The following is a 20,932-nucleotide window of genomic DNA, read 5'->3' on the forward strand; positions in this document are numbered from 1 at the left end:
GCACAGAGCAGTTGAAACAGAATGATAGATAGGTGCTGTGGGATCAGAGGAGAAGATAGTCCTAATGAAGGGTCTTGGCCCAAAATGTCAACTGTTCATCTCCCTCCATAGATGCTGCCTGACCTGCTGAGTTCCTCCAGCATCTTGTGTGCGTTACTCCAGATTTCCAGCATCTGCAGAATCTCTTGTCTTTCCATGAGGAAAACTCAACTGTTTCAGGCCATTTTGTCAATCAGCAGACCTTAGATGTCAGAACGCATCAAACCACATGGTGAGTGTCAAAGCCAATACAAAAATCAACAACAATCCAGAGTTTGTATTTGTTGTTCACGGTATGTGTCCAAGCTTTCGGCCACAGGCAGAAGAGAACATTTGCAACTCACAAAGTAGTGGCTGAAAAAGGAGCTTCTGTCACTGTGATGAGCTAACACATTATCACCAACCTTCACTGTCACCCTATTGTAACTCGATGTGGAGAAAGGCAGGACCTTTCCTTGCAATACGAGTGCAGCTTTGACAGTTTTCATCACAAATGACGTCCAAATTCAAGATGCTTAACTCAGCATTCCACGTAACCTTGGGTGATCACAGTACTACTCTGAGCCTCAAAGCAGTGGCAGTTCTTCACGTTGTAGATAAGATATCTTTATTAGTCACATGTACATCGAAACACAGTGAAATACACCTTTAGCATAGAGTGTTCTGGGAGTAGCCCACAAGTGTCGCCACGCTTCCGGTGCCAATATAGCATGCCCACAACTTCCTAATCCATATATCTTTGGAATGTGGGAGGAAACCGAAGCACCTGGAGGAAATCCACGCAGACATGGGCAGAACGTACAAACTCCTTACAGACAGCGGCTGGAATTGAACCCGGGTCGCTGGCACTGTAATAGCGTTACGCTAACCGCTACACGACTGTGCCTGCCCATATTGATTGCAGTGCGATGCTTACAACTGATCCCACTGGTTACAAAGATTGAAGAGCAGCAGAGAGACTCACAAGAGACTGCAGATGCTGGAATCTGGAGCAACAAAACAATCTTCTGGAAGAACTCAGCAGGTTGAGCAGCATCTGTGGGAGAAAAGGTATTGTCGAAGTTTCAGGTTTCAACCCGAAACGTCTACAAATTCTTTCCTCCCACAGATGCTGCTTAACCCGCTGAGTTCCTCCAGCAGATTGTTTGTTGCTCATAGAGCAGCAGAATTGGTGTTGTGTTCACATTACTGATATACTGTTCTGTGACCTTGAACACAATGCCCAAAACAATGATAGGCTGACAGGCAAGTCCGAAGCTGCAACTCAGCAAGATGTTGTCCTTTCCTCACATCCAACAGCAATTCATCTATAAAAATGGAAACAAGTCTCAGAAGGTGCATCCTCCAGCAATGTCACATGTACTCTGCAAGATTGGGACAAAGCTCATAATGAACAAATGCTCGCACCTACCTCAAACATTGTGATAGGCGAGAGTCACATTGTCCTCCCCCCGTTGTTAACAGAACGTGATCTAGTCATACCTCACAAAGACCAGCAAGGACAAGTGAAAACTAAATTGCTGATTTGGGAAAAGGCAGGCACGGTAGTGTAGCGGTTAGCATAATGCTATTACAGCGCCAGCGACCCGGGTTCAATTCCGACCTCTGTCTGTAAAGAGCTTGTACGTTCTCCCCGTGTCTGCGTGGGTTTCCTCCGGATGCTCCGGTTTCCTCTCACATTCCAAAGACGTAGGGGTTAGGAAGTTGTGGCATGCTATGTTGGCACTGGAAGTGTGGCGACACTTGCGGGCTGCCCCCAGAACACTCTACGCAAAAGATGCGTTTCACTGTGTGTTTTGATGTACGTGTGACTAATAAAGATCTTATCTTATCTCATCAATAGATAGTTCGGTTCAACACAAAAGCAACAAACTTCCAGCACATGGAGCAATCACAATGTCAGGGTTACCTAAGTGGTCATGGGTTGACATTAGTACTGAGGTGGCAGATCTACACTCTTGTTTGCTTGCAGTACATTACTGTTGCTGAAATCACCCCTTCTACTTTTGCAAGAGTAACGGGCGGTACATTGGCGCAGCTGGTAGAGCCGCTGCCCCACAGCTCCAGCAGGCCGGGTTCAATCCTGGACCTCTGGTGCTGTCTGTGTGGAGTTTGCACGTTCTGCCTGTGACGGTTAGCATAACGCTATTACAGCGCCAGCGACCCGGGTTCAATTCTGACCTCTGTCTGTAAAGAGCTTGTACGTTCTGCCTGTGACTGCTTGCGTTTCCTCCCACATCCCAAAGAAGGCTGGTAGGTTAAGAGGCCACTGTAACTTTCCCCCAATGTGTAGGTGAGTGGTAGTATCTAGGGATGTGGGGAGACCAAATGAGATTAGTAAAGGGTCAGTATAAACATGTTGTATGACTGTGTTTACATGCTGTATGATTTTATGAAAGCTACCATTCCAAACCTTGGCCTTTACTACGAACAGTGAGGGCCGATAAGAAGCAACTGCTCAACCCTGATGACTTCAGGAAGTCTGCAAACTACCCAGGTTTCACACATTGCAAGATCACACCACACCGGCTATGAGCCAATGGTGATGTGGAGGGATTCACATCAACACAAAGGAAAATCATCCGTGCTGCTCACATTGGAGAGAAATAATGGATGCAAGAACCTTATAAGTTTTTACGGAACTACAAAGCAACACCAAGTTAACGACAGGAATATCCCCAGATACACTTGTTTCTGCGCAACCCATGTATTCATGACATTTGCTCTGCTAAACTCCAAGGTTTACAGAAGACTTGGCAAAGTAGTATGAGGAGTGTGCCATGTGTAGTCATAGAGTCATGCAGCAAAGTAACAGGCCCTTCGGCTCAACTGGTCCATGCCGACTGTAATGCCCATCTAAGTTAGTCCCATTTGCCTGTGTTTGGTGCATATCCTTCTAAACCTTTCCTATCCATGTACCGGCCCAAGTGTCTTTCAAATGTTGTTATTGTACCTGCCTCAACCACTTCCTCTGGCAGCTCGTTCTACATACATGTGAAGAAGTTGCTCCTCAGGTCCCTTTTAAAGGTCATCGACAAAACTGACATTAAAATTTATGTGAATATGACAAAGCTAAGAGCAACACAATTAAAGCAAATGCAGAGAATCATTTGAAATTCAGTTCCACATCACACCAGCCTGGGGACACACTAACCGCACAGACCAGCAAGCAACCCCATGTGACACAGAGCATTTGAAGTTACCACTATGAAAAGCTCTGTGGCCACAGCATCACAAAGCTTCACATGAAATGCATCATCCTTCAAAATGACATCAACCGTTCATAAATTTAAAATGGATGATTTTAAACTCAGATAACACAACAATCGCCATCCTCACATCTGGAAATCAATATAGATGATATCCTAAGTGTGAGTGGAAACCTCCTTCATATCTATGAGGCTTTGTAACAGACAGAGAGTGCGTGGATCCAAATGCTTCTCATCATTAATATTGAGGGAGAGGTGCTAGCATTGTTACGTTATGAATGCTGTGTGTAGTTCTGTGCACCCCCAGCTTCTTGGGTATGGTAATAAAGAAAGCAGCCATTGTTCTACATCTTGTGCAATCAATCACATACATCAAAGGTTTATCATTTGCAGTTTACACTCACCACAGAACTTTTCATCATCCCTGACAAGATAAGGAAGCAGTCTGATGCTGGCAGAGTTGGGACTTGCTCTGCTAGACTCTCTCCTGAAGACTTGGCAAAGTACTGTGAGCAGTGTGCCAAGTGTACTCACAGAGTCATACAGCACAGAAACAGGCCCTTCGGCCCAACTAGTCCATGCTGACCCAGATGCCCATCTACGTTAGTCCCATTTGCCTGTGGATATCCCTCTAAACCATTCCTATCCATGTACCTGTCCAAGTATCTTCTAAATGCTTTTATAGTACCTGCCCCAACCACTTCCTCTGGCAGCTCGTTCCATATACACATGAAGAAGTTGCCCCTCAAGTCCTTTCAAATCCTTCCTCTCTCACCGAAGACTCACGCCCTCTAGTTTTTGATTCCCTCTCCCTGGGAAAAAGGCTGTGTGCTTTCACCCTATCTCTGCCCCTTATGATTTTACACATCTCTACAAGGTCACTCTTGAGTGTCCTACACTCCAAGGAATAAAGTCCTAGCCTGCCCAACCTCTCCCTATAACTCAGGCCCTCGAGTCCCGGCAACATTCTCGTTCATCTTCTTGCACTCTTTCCAGCTTAACGATCTCTTCCCTATAACAGGGCAACCAAAACTAGACACAGTACTCCAGGTGTGGCTTCACCAATGTCTTATACAACTGCAACATTATCCTAGTATTGTGCACTTCTTTCTCTCTGGGCATAGGTGTTACCAGTGAACTCCAGGTTCAACAAGTGGCTTGAACCTCTGAAGAAAACATTCTGGTTTGCCTCCCCTCCTCAGGCCAACATGAGCGTTACCAGGTTTGACAGGGAGTGGAAAGGGGGTGGGATAAGCATGGAGAGGATTAGGGATAAGCCAGTGGTGAAACGCTGTTTCCCCTCAAATGGCCATTTGAATTAGTTCTAACAGTGGCTAGAAGTTCCAAAAAGTGGCTAACATGACAGAAGTGAGTTGAATGAGATGACCACCAACTTCCCCTCTGATCTCCACCAGATGGCAGGACCTGAGGGAACACTGAGGAACACGGATGCACAAGTCCAAGGATCCCTGAAGGTGGCAGCACAAAGTGGTGCAGCGGTTAAGAAGGCAAACAGGACACCTGCCTTCATTAGGCAGGGGCACTGAATATGAAAAGAGCGAGGTTATGGGACAACTTTATAAAACATTGGTTGGGCTACAGATGGCGTATTGTGTGCAATTCTGGTCGCCACACCAGATGAAGAACGTGATCGCACTGTAGAGGGTGCAGAGGAGATTTGCCAGGATGTAACCTGGGATGGAATGTTTGTTTTCCTTGGAGCAGAGGAGGCTGAGGGGGGACCTGATTGAGCTGGACAAAATTTATAGATAAGGTAAAATAGTAAGAAATGTTTTCCCACGTCAGAGTCCAAAACTGGAAGGCATAAGCTAAGGTGAGGGTAATTCAGGGACAGTTTGAGGAATACAATTTTCACCCAGAAGAGTGTGGAATCTGGAATGCACGGCCTGAGAGGAGGCAGGTACTCTCACAGCATTTAAGATGTATCTAGGCAAACATCTGAATTGTTAAGGCATAGAAGACTACAGATCAAGTGCTGGTAAATGGGATTAATATAGATGGGTATGGTGGTCAGCATTGACATGGTGGGCTGAAGGGCCTGTTTCTGTGCTGTATGACCCTGTGCTCCTGTCACACTGGTGAGTATGGTCCTGATGCAACTGCTAAGTTCAGCTCCCCTGGAATTCTACAGCAGCCGCAGAAATAATACCACTTATTATGAAGATGACCCAGTTTAAAATGGGTGGCAGGTACAAATGTTAATTCAATGCAGATTCACGGCAGATCTGGTTGATTACTGTGCAGTGGCAATTCACAGTGTCTGATAAATCACCGGTTGGACACACTGGATATGGAATCAAAGGTTTAGGTCTGAATCCTTGTGCTGGACATAGAAACTGATCATACTGGAGCACAGAAAGCTACTGCAAATGTATTTCCTTCCCAGACTAAGGAAACACTCACTTCTCGGCACCGGCCACAGGTCCTGCAATTCATCACCATCCAGTCACTTCTGTTGGCATTGTAAAGGTGAGTTTGCATGTCATGTGAGTGTATGAGAGTGCAGATGTGTGTGTCACTATGTGTATATGTGAGAATGCAAGTGGTGTCACGTGTCTGTTTGGAAATAAGTGCATCAGTCCACAAGTTGATTGGACAATCCCTTGATTTGTGGGTGAGTGTTAAACGCGTTTAGAACAGGCCCAAGTATGCCATGAGTAGCTGAGAGGCAGCACAAGAGACTGCAGATGCTGGAATCTAGAGCAACACACAAAATGCTGGAGGAACTCAGCGGGTCAGGCAGCATCTGTGGAGGGAAGTGGACAGTCGACATTTCAGGTCAAAACCCTCTGGATGGGTGAAGGATCTTGACCCGAAACGTCGACTGTCCACTTCATTCCACAGATGCTGCCTGACCTGCTGAGTACCTCCAGTGTTCTGTGTGTTGCATCCTATTCTCACTGTCTGGGTCAATCCAAGAACAGCCCTCTGGCCTAGGGTAGAATTCCACCAGGGGAGACGGAAAGAAAAACTGCCACATGATTGAAAATGCTTTAAAACAGAAGATTGTACAGAAGTGTTAACTGCAAACATTTTTACTCCAAGACTCCCACTTCAGAAAGTGCCCCAAGCCACATCAGAACACTGAGCTCACTGTCAAATGTTAGTAATCTGATAAGGGATCAGCATTTCAAACACTGTAGCTGAGCACACGAGACGGGGATCGAGCTCCTCCCATTCACAATGAGTGAAAACAGCTTTCACATAATTTCCAACACAGGGCCTTCATCCAACATCCCGCGGCACTTTCCTTTATGAAAAAAATACAGGAACAAAGTTTTCACTTGCCAAGTATCCTGCTAGGAGTGCCTTTCCACCTCTTTAGCCCAAACACCCTAATGTTGATGCCAGCCTCTGTGCTTCTGTCTCTCATTCCATCAAGTCGAGCTTATTGTCATCTGCACAAGTACGTGTGTGCACAGGTGCAATGAAAAACTTACTTGCAGCAGCATCACAGGCACATAGCATTAGAGACACAAACATTCACAAGACACAGTCTGTTAGTTAGCCTCCACTGTTCACTTATTCTCCCTTCTTGACCAAGCTTTCACCTGAACCAAATGGATGGAAGTACGTATGATTTCTTTGAACTATTACAGCGCCAGCGACCCGGGTTCAATTCCCACCGCTATCTGTAAGGAGTTTGTACGTTCTCCCCGTGTCTGCGTGGGTTTCCTCCGGGTGCTCTGGTTTCCTCCCACATTCCAAAGATGTACGGGTTAGGAAGTTGTGGGCGTGCTATGTTGGCGCCGGAAGCGTGGCGACACTTGCCGGCTGCCCCAGAACACTCTACACAAAAGATGCATCTCACAGTGTGTTTCAATGTACATGTGACGAATAAAGATGTCTTGTTGGTGCAAGTTAAAAAAAACTGAAGTGGGACTCGCCAATGACAAACATTTGTAAAGAGGATACCACTGTTAAGTTACACGATTGGGTGCAGGTAAGATGGTGAACATACAATGAGGCCAGTGCACCATACCTGCTTTGTTCAGAAGATTTGTCTATCTCACATTTTTAAAAATATAGTGAGTCATAGAGACATGCAGCGTGGAAAAAGGCCCTTCAACCTGGAGGAACAGCACCTCATTTTCCATCTTGGAACCTTGCTGCCTAATGGCATGAACATTGATTTCTCCCACTTTAGGCAATGCCCACACCCCACTTCCCCACTTTCCTCTCCTCTCCCCTTCCCTAGCCTCTTTTTTCCTATCTTTTCTTACCTTTGACCCATCCCCCTGTGAATCTGCTCTCCCCTCCTCCCCCGCACCCATTATCTCTTACCTGCATCTACCTATCACCACCTTGCGCCCACCCTGCCTCCCCTCTTTTTCCTCCAGCATCATCGTGTTTTTTATCTCGATTCCAGCCTCTGCAGTCCTTTGTTTCTCTTTCTTCAGCCCAGCAGATCTGCACTTACTGTTAGCCAGCCACTTTGCACTGATTCTACACTAATCCCATTTTTTAATTTATTTTCCCCACATCCTCTTCAACTCCTGCCCAATTCTACCACTCACCTACACACTAGGGGTAAGTTACATGCAAATTAACTACCGATCTGCATGTCTTTGGGATGTGGGAGGAAACTGGAGCATCCTGAGGAAACCCACGTGGTCACAGGGAGAATGTGCAAACTCCACACAGATAACAACACCCAAGGACAGGATTGAACCTGTTTTTACCAGTACTGTGTGGCAGCGGGCTCTACTAGCTTCACCCCTTTGCTGTCCTGAGTTTGTTTTAGCATCGAGGCAAAACCTTCTCAGCCAACAGCCATCCAATAAAGAGGACTAATCTCAACTAATATGGTTATTGAGCTCAACCACTAGTCATCTAAGGACAATAAACTCAACCAACAATCCCAGAGCACAGCAGACAGATTTCAACTAAAGGCCACTTAATGACATGCAGATTGATCCCAGCCAGCGGTCACTCAACACAGTAAGTGGTCAGTTAGAGAGAGGACACCGATAACAACCAACACAGATGACAACCGCCATTTAACAATGGACTAAGGACCACTTTACAGAGCAATTGTTGCTTCCAAACAATGGACATGGCCAATGACCACTTGTCAAGTAACACTAACCAATAATCACCCAATGTTATGGACAGTGAGGTGACCAGTGACTTAGGTTGAGGTAGTTATTGATCCCAACCAAAAACCACTTAAGACAGTTAAAGTGCCAGTGACCCGAGTTCAATTCTGGCCGCTGTCTGTAGGAGTTTGTTCATTCTCCCCCTGTCTGCATGGGTTTCTTCCGGGTGCTCCGGTTTCATCCCACATTCTAAAGACGTACGCATTAGGAGCTGTGGGCATGCTACATTAGCGCTGGAAACGTGGCGACACTTGCGGGCTGCCCCCAGAACATTCCACGTAAAAGATGCATTTCACTGTGTGTTTCAATGTACACGTGACTAATAAAGACATCTTATCTTATATACTTTGATCTCAACCCATGGTCAGCTGACTATGGACATTGCCCCTAACCAATTATAACCCATCAGTGGATAGTGATTCTAATCAGTATCACCTAATATTTACTACAAACTTCGGAGATGTTAGGTGGCTATTTGTTATCTGAAAACAGACTGCAATGTCTCCCTAACACAATAGACAATCACCTCATCCAATGGTCCCCCCACACTCTGGCCAACATTAACGGATCATTCCTAGTTGCCTTTAAGAAGGTAGAGGTGAACCACCATCTTGAATCACTTCAGTCCTCAGGTGAAGGTAGGAGTTCCTGGATTTAGATCCGGTGATGACAGAGAACGGTGATATATTTCCAAGTTGGAATGGTGTGCGACTCGAAGGGGAATCTGTGGGTCCCATGCAACCTTGAATCCTCGGTGGTAGAGGTCATGAGTTTTGGAAATGTTGTTGGGAGTAGCCTAGCCATGTAACTGCAGTGCATTTTGGCACACACTGCAGTCTCTGTGCCTCAGTGGTGAAGGGCAAAATTGTTTAGGGTGATGAACGGGCTACAAATTAAGCAGGCTGCTTTGACATGGATGCTGACAAGGTTCTTGGGTATTGTTGGAACTGCACTCATCCAGCAAGTGAAGAGTATTCCATCCGATTCAAGACTTGTGCCTTGTAGATGGTGAAAAGAATTTTGGATTGTCAGGAGGTGAGTATCTTGCTGCAGGATACCCAGCTTCTAATAGACACTTGTAGACGTGGTATTTATTTGGGTGCTGCAGCTGAGTTTCTGATCAAGGTGACCCCCAGGATATAGATGGTGGGGAACATAGAGAAGGTAGTTTCTTTGAACGTCAAGGTCAGTTGGTCGGACTCTCTCTTGTTGGAAATTGAGACTGTGGCAAGAATTGTACTTGTTTCTACCAACTCATACTCTCGTTCTTGCAAGGCGACCTCATTTGCTGAGGAGCAGTAGGTGAAAGTGATCATGGCACAATCAACAGTGACCATCCCCACTTCTGAGTTTACAACGGAAGGAAGGTCATTGAAGAACCGCTGAAGAGGGTTGGGGTCAGGGCGATACCCTGAGGAACTCTTGGCATGGTGTCCTGGGAGTTCAATGTTTGACCTCCAACAGCCATCTATTCTTGTCTGAGGTATAACTCCAGTCAAGGAGTGCTTGCTCCTCAAAGCCCACTGAATTTAGTTTTACCAGGGCTCCTTGGTCAAATACTACCTTGATCTCACCTCCTCTCTGGAATTCAGTTTTTCATTGTATATAAAACGTGTCACATGTTATACAGTTAGGAACAATCATAGCTGTTTTAAGGATGTACCACTTTGAGGATTGAATCTTGTGAAGAACTACTGTCTGTGTTGCTACAAAGATAGAAAGTGTGGAAAGTTCAAGGGTATATTTCTGTGGATAAAGCCACAATGAATAATATTTGTCCTTTATTTTCCTTTGTTTATTGAAGTCCTCTTATTGCTGGTTTGAATTGCCAATTATTTCCCTGTACCCTAGAAGGAGATATTAAGACAGAGCGTCAGAAATAATAGATAATGAAATTCAGTTACCATGCCTGAACTGGAATACTAAATGCCAAGTGCGATCTTCCCGATTTGACATGGGGCAGAGAGACACTGAACTCTGTGGTCCAATGAGCCAATAAAGCTACCTGAGCCATTGGATTTCCAAACACATAGCTTGACTAGAGAACAGGGAGAGTGGAAGTAAGAGCCGGCTGATGTGGATAAAGCAGAACAGATGAAAACAAGGCTTGGTAAAATTGAACGGACAATTGTACTAAACCACAAAGTGCACAAATGAGATAGTGTATTAGATGCATTACAAGCGCATTGCAACCTGTCTAAAAATGAAACAGTTGACCATTACCAGTCCTTCACACTCAACCACGAATACGGAGAATCCTTTGATCCTTTCTCAACAGAGCTAAGATTGTTAACAGATAACTGCAGTTTCATAGTTGAGGGATTTGAGTGAGATTGGATTATTTGTGGAATTCATGAATCCAATGTGGCTACTATGTGAGACAGAGTTAATGCCAGAAAAGTGTTTCCAGATACACAAAGCCATGGAGCTATTCAAAGCTTGGCTGGAAATGTGGCAGTAGATGCATTGAACAGCAAGACAACAGGCAGATGAGGAAAAGTACAGTCAATGTTGCTGAAATATTGCAAGTATTGTGGCAACAATGAGAGGCTAAAATAAAAAAAAAACCTGCCTTAGAGAAAATGTGTGCAATTTGGATTACAAAATCCTTGCTACAAACAGTGCCTGATGAAGAAGACATTGAAAGTCTCTGGAATGGAGGAAATGAGCAATGCAGTGACAGTGACCCAGTCAGATTCAGAGAACCAATTGAACACAATGTGCCCAGTACTTATGGTTACTCCTGTGGAAGGAACATACACTATGCGTATCTATACTAAGATGTCGGGAGGAAGGGCAACTGGTGCCATAGCACATTGTTCCAGAGTCGACTTGAAATGTTCTCCCAAAAGCGTGCCATCAACTTAGAGGTAGGGCAAGTGAAACAATGAGTCACATGCTGTCAACGGATAACAAGGCTACACTTAAGCTGACTGGAGATACTTCCTGAAGGTAGTGAACCCAAAGAATCAAGAAAGGTAGGACATGGAATTTCAATGTAATAGACCATGAAGACGCGACATCTACACTTGGAAATAGTACAGTCCATGAGATGGGACTGATGAAGGTACACACCATGACAGGATGGTAAAGATTGTTTCAATACTGACCATCACTTCAGCTGTGCAATTCACAAATGAATACATTTTTTTTTCACAGAAAAGAGAAACTTAAAAGCCAACAAACATTCTGCTGAAGGAACTCAGTGGGTCGAGCAGCATCTGTGATGCAGGGATTCGACCTGAAACTTTGACAATTCCTTTCCTTCCACAGATGCTGCTCGACCCACTGAGTTCCTCCAGCAGATTGTTTGTGGCTTCAGATTCCACCATCTGCAGTCTTCTGTGTCTCTAACTTAAAAGCCAATACTTTGATCCCAGGCGAGAGGAAGCAGCTGGTAGTTACACCTGCCAAGGTATTTTCCAGAATTCACAAAGACCAACTTAAAGCTGATTTGGAAAGAATAAGGCAGGGATATTAGCCCCAATGGACACAGCTACCCCTGAGCTTCCAGCTTGGTGTGTGTTGAGAACTCATACAACAAGCTGAGAACTTGCCCAGACCCAAGAGGCTTGAATGGAGCTCTGAAGAGCCACCATTACCCTATGTAAGCAATGGAAGATGTTTTGCCCGAAGTGAGTGGAGCAAAGTGTTGAGTTGGGTTTGGGCCTCTAGAGCTCAGTGAGGAAAGTTCAGATTGAACCTGCTTCAGCACACCAGTCCGCAGATGCCAGCGGAGAAGAATGCCATCTGGAATCAACAGAGCACCAGAGGAACCTCAATGAAGACTGGGCGATGCACTTGAAGTTCTCAGTGGGTTGGAGAACACAGCAGATGATCTTTGGAGAAGAGGAAACATTGGAAGAGGCAGAGTTTGACCAGGTGAGAGCCCTGGCAAGTAATGGAAGTTGAAAGAGTAAAAATTGAAGTTCAGAATGTTGGAAATCTCCTTCATGGGTCACCTGGTCATTAGTGATGGTCTGAGGCCAAATGCAGCCAAAATCAAGGCAGTGAAGGAGATACTGAGCCCAACAGATGTTCTGAGAGTGCAATGCGTTCTGGGGTTTTCCACCAATCCGAGCAAGTTATCGCTCCATCAGAACGAGATATGTGATGTGGGGGTTGGTTGGATGTCCATTAGCAAGTGGTTAAATGAATCTCAGGCAAATACTATTCCCAACCAATGGTCATCAAACACCATAGATGTCCACCGTAACAAACAGTTACCTACTCCCGACCAACGTTCACTTTGCACCATGGACACTGAAGTTGGCTAATCAGCATCCAATTGAACACAGTGCCTGCAGTCATCTGATCCTGGAAACTCTCCAACACATCTGTGTCCTGTTTAAACACATTTCCCCGGATGAATTCACACAGCAAGCTCACTTCGCTTTCTGGTAAAGAGGACAGTGACAGCAGATTTTCAGGAGAACCCCAGCAGAAATTTAACCACTAAGTGCTTAGACAGTTAAAAAGAAAACATATGCTGATGTGAGCTCACTATTTAGCTGGGAAGCGATCTTGAGAAAATGAACAAAAGGGTGATGTTGATTTTTCATTAATTGGTAAGAAGCAAAGCGAAATACATCGCTCCATCCAGTTCCATGTCAAACAGAATCATGTAATTGGATTCACTGAAGTGAAAATATAGACAGTGCAAGAGACAAAGGCCAGAATATATTTGGTCTACAGGAACTATACAGGGACACATCCAATACAATTACACCTGAGTCACAGGGTCATAAAGACACAGAGTCATAGAGCACGGCAACTTCAACCCACCACACTACACGAATCCCATTTTCCAACACTTGGCCTGTAGCCTTCTGTGCCTTGGTAATTTAAGTGCCCATCCAGATACTTCTTAACTGATGTGAGAGTCTCTGCTTCCATCAAACAGGGCATTCCATATTCCAACCACCATCTGGGTGAAAAAAAGTCCTTCACAAATGCCCCCTAAACCTCCTACCCCCCACCTAAACCTATGCCATCCAGTCTTAGCCTCCTCTGTTATGGGGAAAAGATTCTTACTATCTACCCTCTCTGCATCCCATTTGAATACCTCACTGAGTTTCCCCCTCAGCCTCTTCCGCTCCAAGGGAAAAAAAACAGCTTATCCGGTCTCTCCTCGTAATAAACTCTCCATCCCAGGCAACATCCTGGTGAATCTCCTCTCCAGCTTCTGGCATCTTGTTCTCAGCCTTCTATGTGCAGGAGAGTTTTTCCAGGAATCCTTGTCAATCCTGATCCCATGGATATAGGAGGACTTCACCACTTCTCATAAAGAGCAGAAATGGTACCAATGGGAGAGTTTAAAGTAGGGAGATCAACGAAGGTCTCACTTTCAACATGACTGACCCTGGATGCAACAGCAGAACCACTGGAACAAGAGTAGGTTTCTCTATGGCCTTGGCCTACTTTATCATGCTGTCCAATGCTTCAGCTGGAATGCGCCCAGGTTTGGATGCATGAATTAAATCGAGGGCTTTTAACAGGCTGTAAATGACGCAGACCAGTGCCAAGTTTGATTGAGGAATAAATACTGAAGTAAACCCTGGCAGGAATTCTTCACAGTACACTCAGGACAACTTGGACAAACTTTTGATTCAGACTTGAAAATTTAATGACAAAGGTCACATGACCTCACTGGTCTATAAGGTGGCCTAGACCTGCAGAGCATTAGCTTAACCACGGGACCCTTCTGCAAATTTCTACTGCAGCTGAAGCCATTTATTCTGCAGTCAGATAAGCTCTTGATTGGGTTCTGCATCCGAGATGCATGAAGCTAACTGAAGTATTGAAACCTACAAATTTATATTTCAAGAATCTTCACAGTGGATTCAATGAAAATAAATTTTGGCTTTAAGGTAACAACATCTAGAAGAATTGCTGCTACTTTCAGGGAAACAATGCAGCACAGAATTGGGTGTGGCCGACTATTCACTACAAGCCAAGATGTAATCCAGCCTTTCAGTCAACCAATCCTAACTGTATCCCCAGCATTGCAATGTCTTTCTTTTCCTCTTTCTCCCAGCACCAGCCACACCCCAACTCCATCACCAACACACTACGCCCCCCAACTCTCTCTCTCTCAAACACCCCAGCCATAGTTTTCTTTATCCCTTCTTCCAATTAAGGTTCCAATGATTCCTCTGAGACACTTGCAACACCCCACCTAAGTGGGAACATTATGACTGATGAGCCTTTACCTAATCCTCTCCTCCTGCTGACCTATAATTTTGCAGAAAACTTATCCAGTGACCATTCTGCATGTGTGTGGGTGAAATAAGTGACACTTGCAAGCTCCATGCCAAACCTGATTTTACCCTCCCAGAAATCCAGCGTCCATCACCAATTGGTATCAAAGAGGATTGAGATGCATCAGTTCCCAAACCCAAGCTGTGGCCTCAGCCAACCTCACCACAGCGCATTTGATAATCTCTCGCATGGTTTAACTGCTCGTTGGATAAATGAACTGAGCCACGGGTAGGAGATCAGGAAAGGAAACTTGCCCATTGGAGTTCTTCAGCTTACGTTTGGTTATTTTCAATCAGTCGGTTGGACTCCACGAAAGACCAAGAATCAGTCTTCAGGGAAATAAGGAGATGGGAAAGGAAAAAGAGGACAGCATAGAGAAGTAGAGGTCAAGGGGAAGGAAAGAAAAGGGGAGACGGAGGGGAGGGGGAAGAGGGAGAAATGCTGCATTTAGCATAAGGAGCGATCTGCCCTCAACAGAAGGCACAGGCATGTCTGGAAACGTAAGTTCAGTGCAGGAGAGGCTTACAGCATGGTATCATGTAATGGGAAGGGAAAGTTTGTTTTCAAATTTGGGAATAGAGTCACTGGGGAAGGGGCTGTCTTTGACTGAAGGGTTGAGGGTTTTGGGTTGAACACAGGGATAGTGGGTTTGGAGTGGAAGAGGTAACTCAGGAGCTGAGATCATCACACTCAAAGGGGAATGAGATACTTTTGGCAGATGAATTTTGGAGCAATGCAAACCATATTATGACAATGGACCACATCAATACTGGTATGCAACTTTTAAAATTATTAATAGTTTCCTAAAAGCCCCAACCTCCAAAAGACACCTGGTACAACATCACAGGCTTCTGCAACTAAAGAAACACACAAAGGGCCAAGTGCTCTCAATCTGAATGTGACCTGCAGGCATCACCAGATATTACAATGGAGCAAGATGCATATATAATTTTCATGGATATCTCCATAGGGGAAGTTGTCAGGTGATAGAACATATTCATTTTAATATTATAGACATTCCAGCCACAAGAATAAATTATAAGTGCACCTCACACATTGAAGAAGACTTGCTTTTCCTCCATTAAACACTATATTCAATGCAATAGCTTAAACCTTCAACAGAGATAGGCAGGAAATTCTGCAATTTCCCAAGTACATTTACCATTCCTGCTCAGCTTGACTGCAGGGGGAGGGGGCGGGAGATTATGTCTGAAGGAGAAGGGGAAAAGAGTGCAGCACAGGATACAAACACAGGAACAATATACACCAGTGGCGCTCGTAATGCAGCCCAGGGCCAGCTACCGCTCTCATCTTCCTCACCTGCGGCCCTCAGTGGATGTGCTGCTCCATGCGTCTCTGCGCCTCCATCCACACCCTGCCAGCTCTGGGATGTTGCTGGCACCAGATATATAGAGAAAAAAATACAGAGCGAGAAAGACATTGGCCCAAAATAAACGATCGTAATCATGTCAACAACACCAGTTAAAACTAGCCTTCTTCCCCTCCTACCCCACCACCATTCCCAAACACAAACCATTCCCTGCACCAAGCAGATTGTGAAAATTACGAGCATCTCAACAAGGCTGCTCTATTTAAAAACAAGCTCAACCTTTGGTTCAAGCTCAGAACAAAATTAATTTCTGTTTTGTGCAAAAATGATGGGCAGTAACCAGCGCTCAGTTATCATTAAATGGCAAATCCAGAGACAACGCCTCAAAACACCCAGAATTTGAGGTCCATCGTGGTCTACTGTATGGTCAAAACAGCCAGCCAAAAGATTTAACCCTGCAATTCTTGTACACCAGAGCAAAGAACAAAATTCTTTGTAAATGGCAAAGCTGATAAGATCCATGTTTGAGATCAACCCAGCAGTACCTTGGAATGATTTCACTATTGCAAACAACTTCACAACCAGCAGAGTCGTTACTGGGGGACAAAAGGAATCACTCAACCCAGCAGAATCGTTCAAGTCACCAATCAAGGGGGGGGCATTCACCTTTAATTCAGATCAACCACACACTTGGATCAGAACCAGATGAACAATGTTATTGGTAACAGAATTTTAAGTTGCTAGGATATCTCACAGATACTTACTCTTGAGAGGACCCTGGCTGTCCAGGAAGGGGACCAGGCCAAAACTGTAATGACAAAACACACAGAATAAAGACATTGCAATGAATAAACCAAGAAGCAAAATCTGTTCAGCATCAGGTTTAATCCAATTCAGATTAGAGTACTGGACACAAGCATTTTTGGACAGCCAACTAACGTGTTTGGAAAGTAAATGGTGCCTTTTGACATATAGTTCCAAAGTAGTTTATTATTGGGAACTCCTTGCCTCATATTTGGCCTGACTATGGAAACATCAGTAGAGATTGAATACCCTGTTCAGTCATTACTCTGTTGTTTCATGCACCCATTGTAACAACTCCTATGAAAGCACTTCTGCCTCCCTTTCTGGTGCCACCTGAATTCTTCATCAGAAATATTCAGGTCATTAAGTCTGCATCCATGTTGCTCTTGGAATCATCAGCGTCTACATGCTTCAGATGGGCTCATGGACAAGTACAACTCATCCAGTATTGGACCATATATAATGTACCAACAAAATCTTCAGTTCAATATAAGATGGATTCTAAATCAATTAATTTCAGCAGAGATGGCAGTATTACCATTTGACTTAGTATTCTAGGTTAGAAAAGTGGGGGAAAATAAGAGTAAGCAAGAGTTTCTATTCCTAACAGCTATCCATTGATTTGATACTTAATAAGCTTATTGGATTCAAGAAAAGGACAATATGGGGCAAGGCTATTACCATAATGTGGCATATCCTGCATTTGTGCTTTATCCAGGCTAATTTATCCTCACATGGAAGGGTACTAAAGTGTTAAAGGTATTTGTCAAATGTACTTCAACAGAAATCACTCCCTTTTGGGCTGAAAGGAATAATTTCTGCAATAATCCAGTCATACTCTATGCAAAATTCCTTGCAACTTTTGTTAAATTCAATCATGGATGTGGGTCTCAAAATGACCTAACTGCCTTTAATATCTTAACTGCCTTTGAGAAGTTGGTGGATTGCTGCCTTCTTGAGCCACGACCATCCTTGTGGCAAAAATACTCACCTAGTTCCATTAGGTAGGAGGGTCCAGGATCTTGGCCCACAGTTGTGAATGTGCAGGCAACTTATTTCCTTGTGTGATGTGAAGAGGGAGCCTGGAGGGAGTGGTGTTCCTATGCATCATGTTCTTCAAGGTAGTGGAGACTGCTGGTTTGTGAAGGGTTGTTGAAAATACTTTGTGTGAATTATTGGAATGCATTTTGTAGATGGTACACACTGTGTGTTTTGTGTGCCAGTTGTGGATAGGGTGAACGTTTAGAGTACTGAATAGGTAGCTAATTAAGTGGTCTACTTTTTACAAGTAATAATCTGATGGGGAAATTCATTCTATACTTTTGGCCAATCATTAAGATCCTATTGAGTTTTACCCAATAGCAATGAAGTAGATGACAGGCAGCAGTAAACTTGAAAAGCCACACTTTAAAAAAAACATCAGACTACATGTCTGTAGTTAAATCAGTAAGTGATATTACAACACAAGGAAGGGGAGAGGGGTAAGACACAACTAAATATTACATTTAATATACTTATTACTTAAACAAGATTCAGGTCCAGAAATTGCATTACTATGTTTAAGTGGTGTTAAGACAGCATTCTTGAAAGTCGCAGAAAGAATGAGAACTTCAATTGCGAGGTTCACAAAACCGCAATGTCACGTTTCCCTGTGTAACGCTGCACTGAAATTGGCTTTGTTCAGTTTCAGTGTGACATTCCCTATGGATATGCCATAAATTCTTGCAGCTACCAGCATTTAACCTAGCAGGTGTGATTGCTGAAGCCATCCTTTAAGTGTACGTACTACAATTCAAACCATATCTCCCCACCTACGGAGGAGTTTGCTGCTGAAGGAATGGATGCTGATGGATGGCAGGGAGGGGTTGGGGGCAGTGATGGGAGAGGATCCTGTACAGGATGGTGAAGAGCTGTGCCTGCAGTAGGCAGGTTTTTTGTGCAAGGGGACCGTTGGCTACAGCTAGACAATCCCAACATGTGATTGTCTAATCTATGAGCTCATGCACTTCAGGGAAACCTACAACACAGACAAATACACGTACTCAAAAATCTCGACACCATTTAGGACATAGCAGACCACTTGATAGGCACCCCATCCACAACCATTCACTCACTCCACAACTGACGCACAGTAGCAGCAGTTTGTACCATCTACAGGATACACTGCAGCAACTCACCAAGACTCTTAGACAGCACCTTCCAAACCCCAAGACCTCTACTAACTAAAAGGACAAGGGCAGCAAAAGCACGGGGAACACCACCACCTGAAAGTTGTCCTCCAAGCCACACCCCATTCTGACTTGGAAATATATCGCTGTTCCTTCACTGTTGCTGGGTCAAAATCCTGGAACTCTCCCTAACCACATTGTGGGTGTACCCATGCCTCAAGGACTGCAGCGGTTCGAGAAGGCAGCTCACCACCACCTTTTCAACTAGAGATGGGCAATTAAATGCTCGCTCAGCCTGCAAAGCCCATGTCCCTTGAATGAATTTTTAAAAAATCCCTGTGTCCAGTCGGCCTGCTCACATGACTGAAGGAAAAGAGATGAAGTCTCCTCTCCTTGAGTAAGGAGTCACCAGCACAGCAAACTGTGAGATATGGGGGGAGATAACAAAAGCAGCCTGGAGCGAGACTAAGACTGGGAAGCTGACAGTGGCCGTTACCTTGACCACCATGGCTGGTGCAGTCAAGGCACAAGTGATGTTCTATATGCTTTATTTGAGTGAGGACAAGAAATGCAGTATGTGTGGGCACAGGGTGATGCGATGAAAATTCCTGAAAGACTTTTAAACTTAAACTTTAAACTTTATTTATACAGCACGGTAACAGGCCCTTCCAGCCCAACGAGCCCGCGCCGCCCAATTACACCCATGTTAACCTACGTCTTCGGAATGTGGGAGGAAACCGGAGCACCTGGAGGAAACCCACGCAGACACGGAGAGGACGTACAAACTCCTTACAGACAGCAGCCGGAATTGAACCTGGGTCACTGGCGCTGCAACAGTGTTACGCTAACCGCTACACTACCATGCCACCCAACTACAGTTGGCAATTCTATATGATGCCTCGCCCAAAAGGTCTGGCTTCCTGAAATGACAGTCACCAGCAGCCAGCAGCCTCCACTGGATAATTGTGGCTGGGAAAGGGAACGTTAGGAACTTTTCTCCCGTTCTCTGTTATCGATTTACTAACAGCAAAGCCCGCCAAGTGAAATTGCAATGCTGCTGAAGTTGGATGGTATTGTCATTCACGGTCCAGGTCAACTGGACCATCAGTGAGTCATGTGACATACTTCTAGTGCAAACAGATATTCTCTATTTGTGAGCAATTTTGGGCCTTGTATCTAAGGATGGATGTGCTGGCTCTGGAGAGGGTCCAGAGGAGGTTCACAAGAATGATCCCGGGAATGAAAGGCTTTAACATATGAGGAACATTTAATTTCTCTGGGCCTGGAAGGCCTGGATAGAGTGGGCATGGAGATGTTTCCATTATCAGAAGAGTCTAGGATTCGAGGGCACAGCCTCAGAATGAAGGGTTGTCCCTTTAAAACTGAGATGAGGAGGAATATCTTCAGCCAGAGGGTGGTGAATCTGTGGAATTCATTGTCACGAAGGGCTGTGGAGGCCAAGTCATTGGGTGTGTTCAAGGCAGAGATTCTTGATTGATAAGGGAGTTAAGGATTACTGGGAGAAGGCAGGAGAATGGAGTTGAAAAAAATCAGCCATGATTGTATGGCAGAGCAAACTCGATGGGCTAAATGGCCTAATTCTGCTCCTATATCTTATGGTCTTTAAATGGGGTTATGGCCGTATCATTGACTACTACCATTTTACACAGCTGGCAGGCACGTTCTTTACTATACTGAGTTTGTTGTCCCAGCTGTGCACACACTGAAGCCAATGTGTATTTAAGAACTGATTCACTCAGTCATAATTCTTCAGTCGTTTGACTCAGGAAGGGTGATGACAAGTGGCCCTACCTAGGTTGGACATGACGAAGTTTAAGACTAAATGTGATAATACCCACTTAAACCTGATCTTTATCTCTTTCTGAATGCAATATTTGGCAAAGTGCTTGGCCATAGACAGGAAGACTTTTACCCTGTGCCTTTCATAACCAAAGTGCTTTATGGCAGATGAATTACTTTTTGAAGAGTAATTACTGTTGT

General features: G+C 44.7%; 1 protein-coding gene across 5 annotated transcripts in view; it reads right to left on the reverse strand.

The window, feature by feature from the left end:
- Window positions 1-20,932, reverse strand: part of LOC127580744 (transcriptional enhancer factor TEF-5-like) — a 248,985-nt gene that overhangs the window by 19,180 nt on the left and 208,873 nt on the right. For 4 of the 5 annotated variants that reach the window (XM_052034554.1, XM_052034555.1, XM_052034553.1 and 1 more), the window contains 2 exons: window positions 16,724-16,767; window positions 15,950-16,024 (listed from right to left, as the gene is read on the reverse strand). In XM_052034554.1, coding sequence (XP_051890514.1) covers window positions 15,950-16,024; window positions 16,724-16,767 — 119 coding nt within the window. The remainder of the gene's footprint in view (window positions 1-15,949; window positions 16,025-16,723; window positions 16,768-20,932) is intronic. The other variant, XM_052034556.1, reaches the window with a different exon arrangement.

The sequence above is a fragment of the Pristis pectinata genome, chromosome 20 (genome assembly GCF_009764475.1).
Source record: "Pristis pectinata isolate sPriPec2 chromosome 20, sPriPec2.1.pri, whole genome shotgun sequence".
NCBI classification, from domain to species: domain Eukaryota; kingdom Metazoa; phylum Chordata; class Chondrichthyes; order Rhinopristiformes; family Pristidae; genus Pristis; species Pristis pectinata.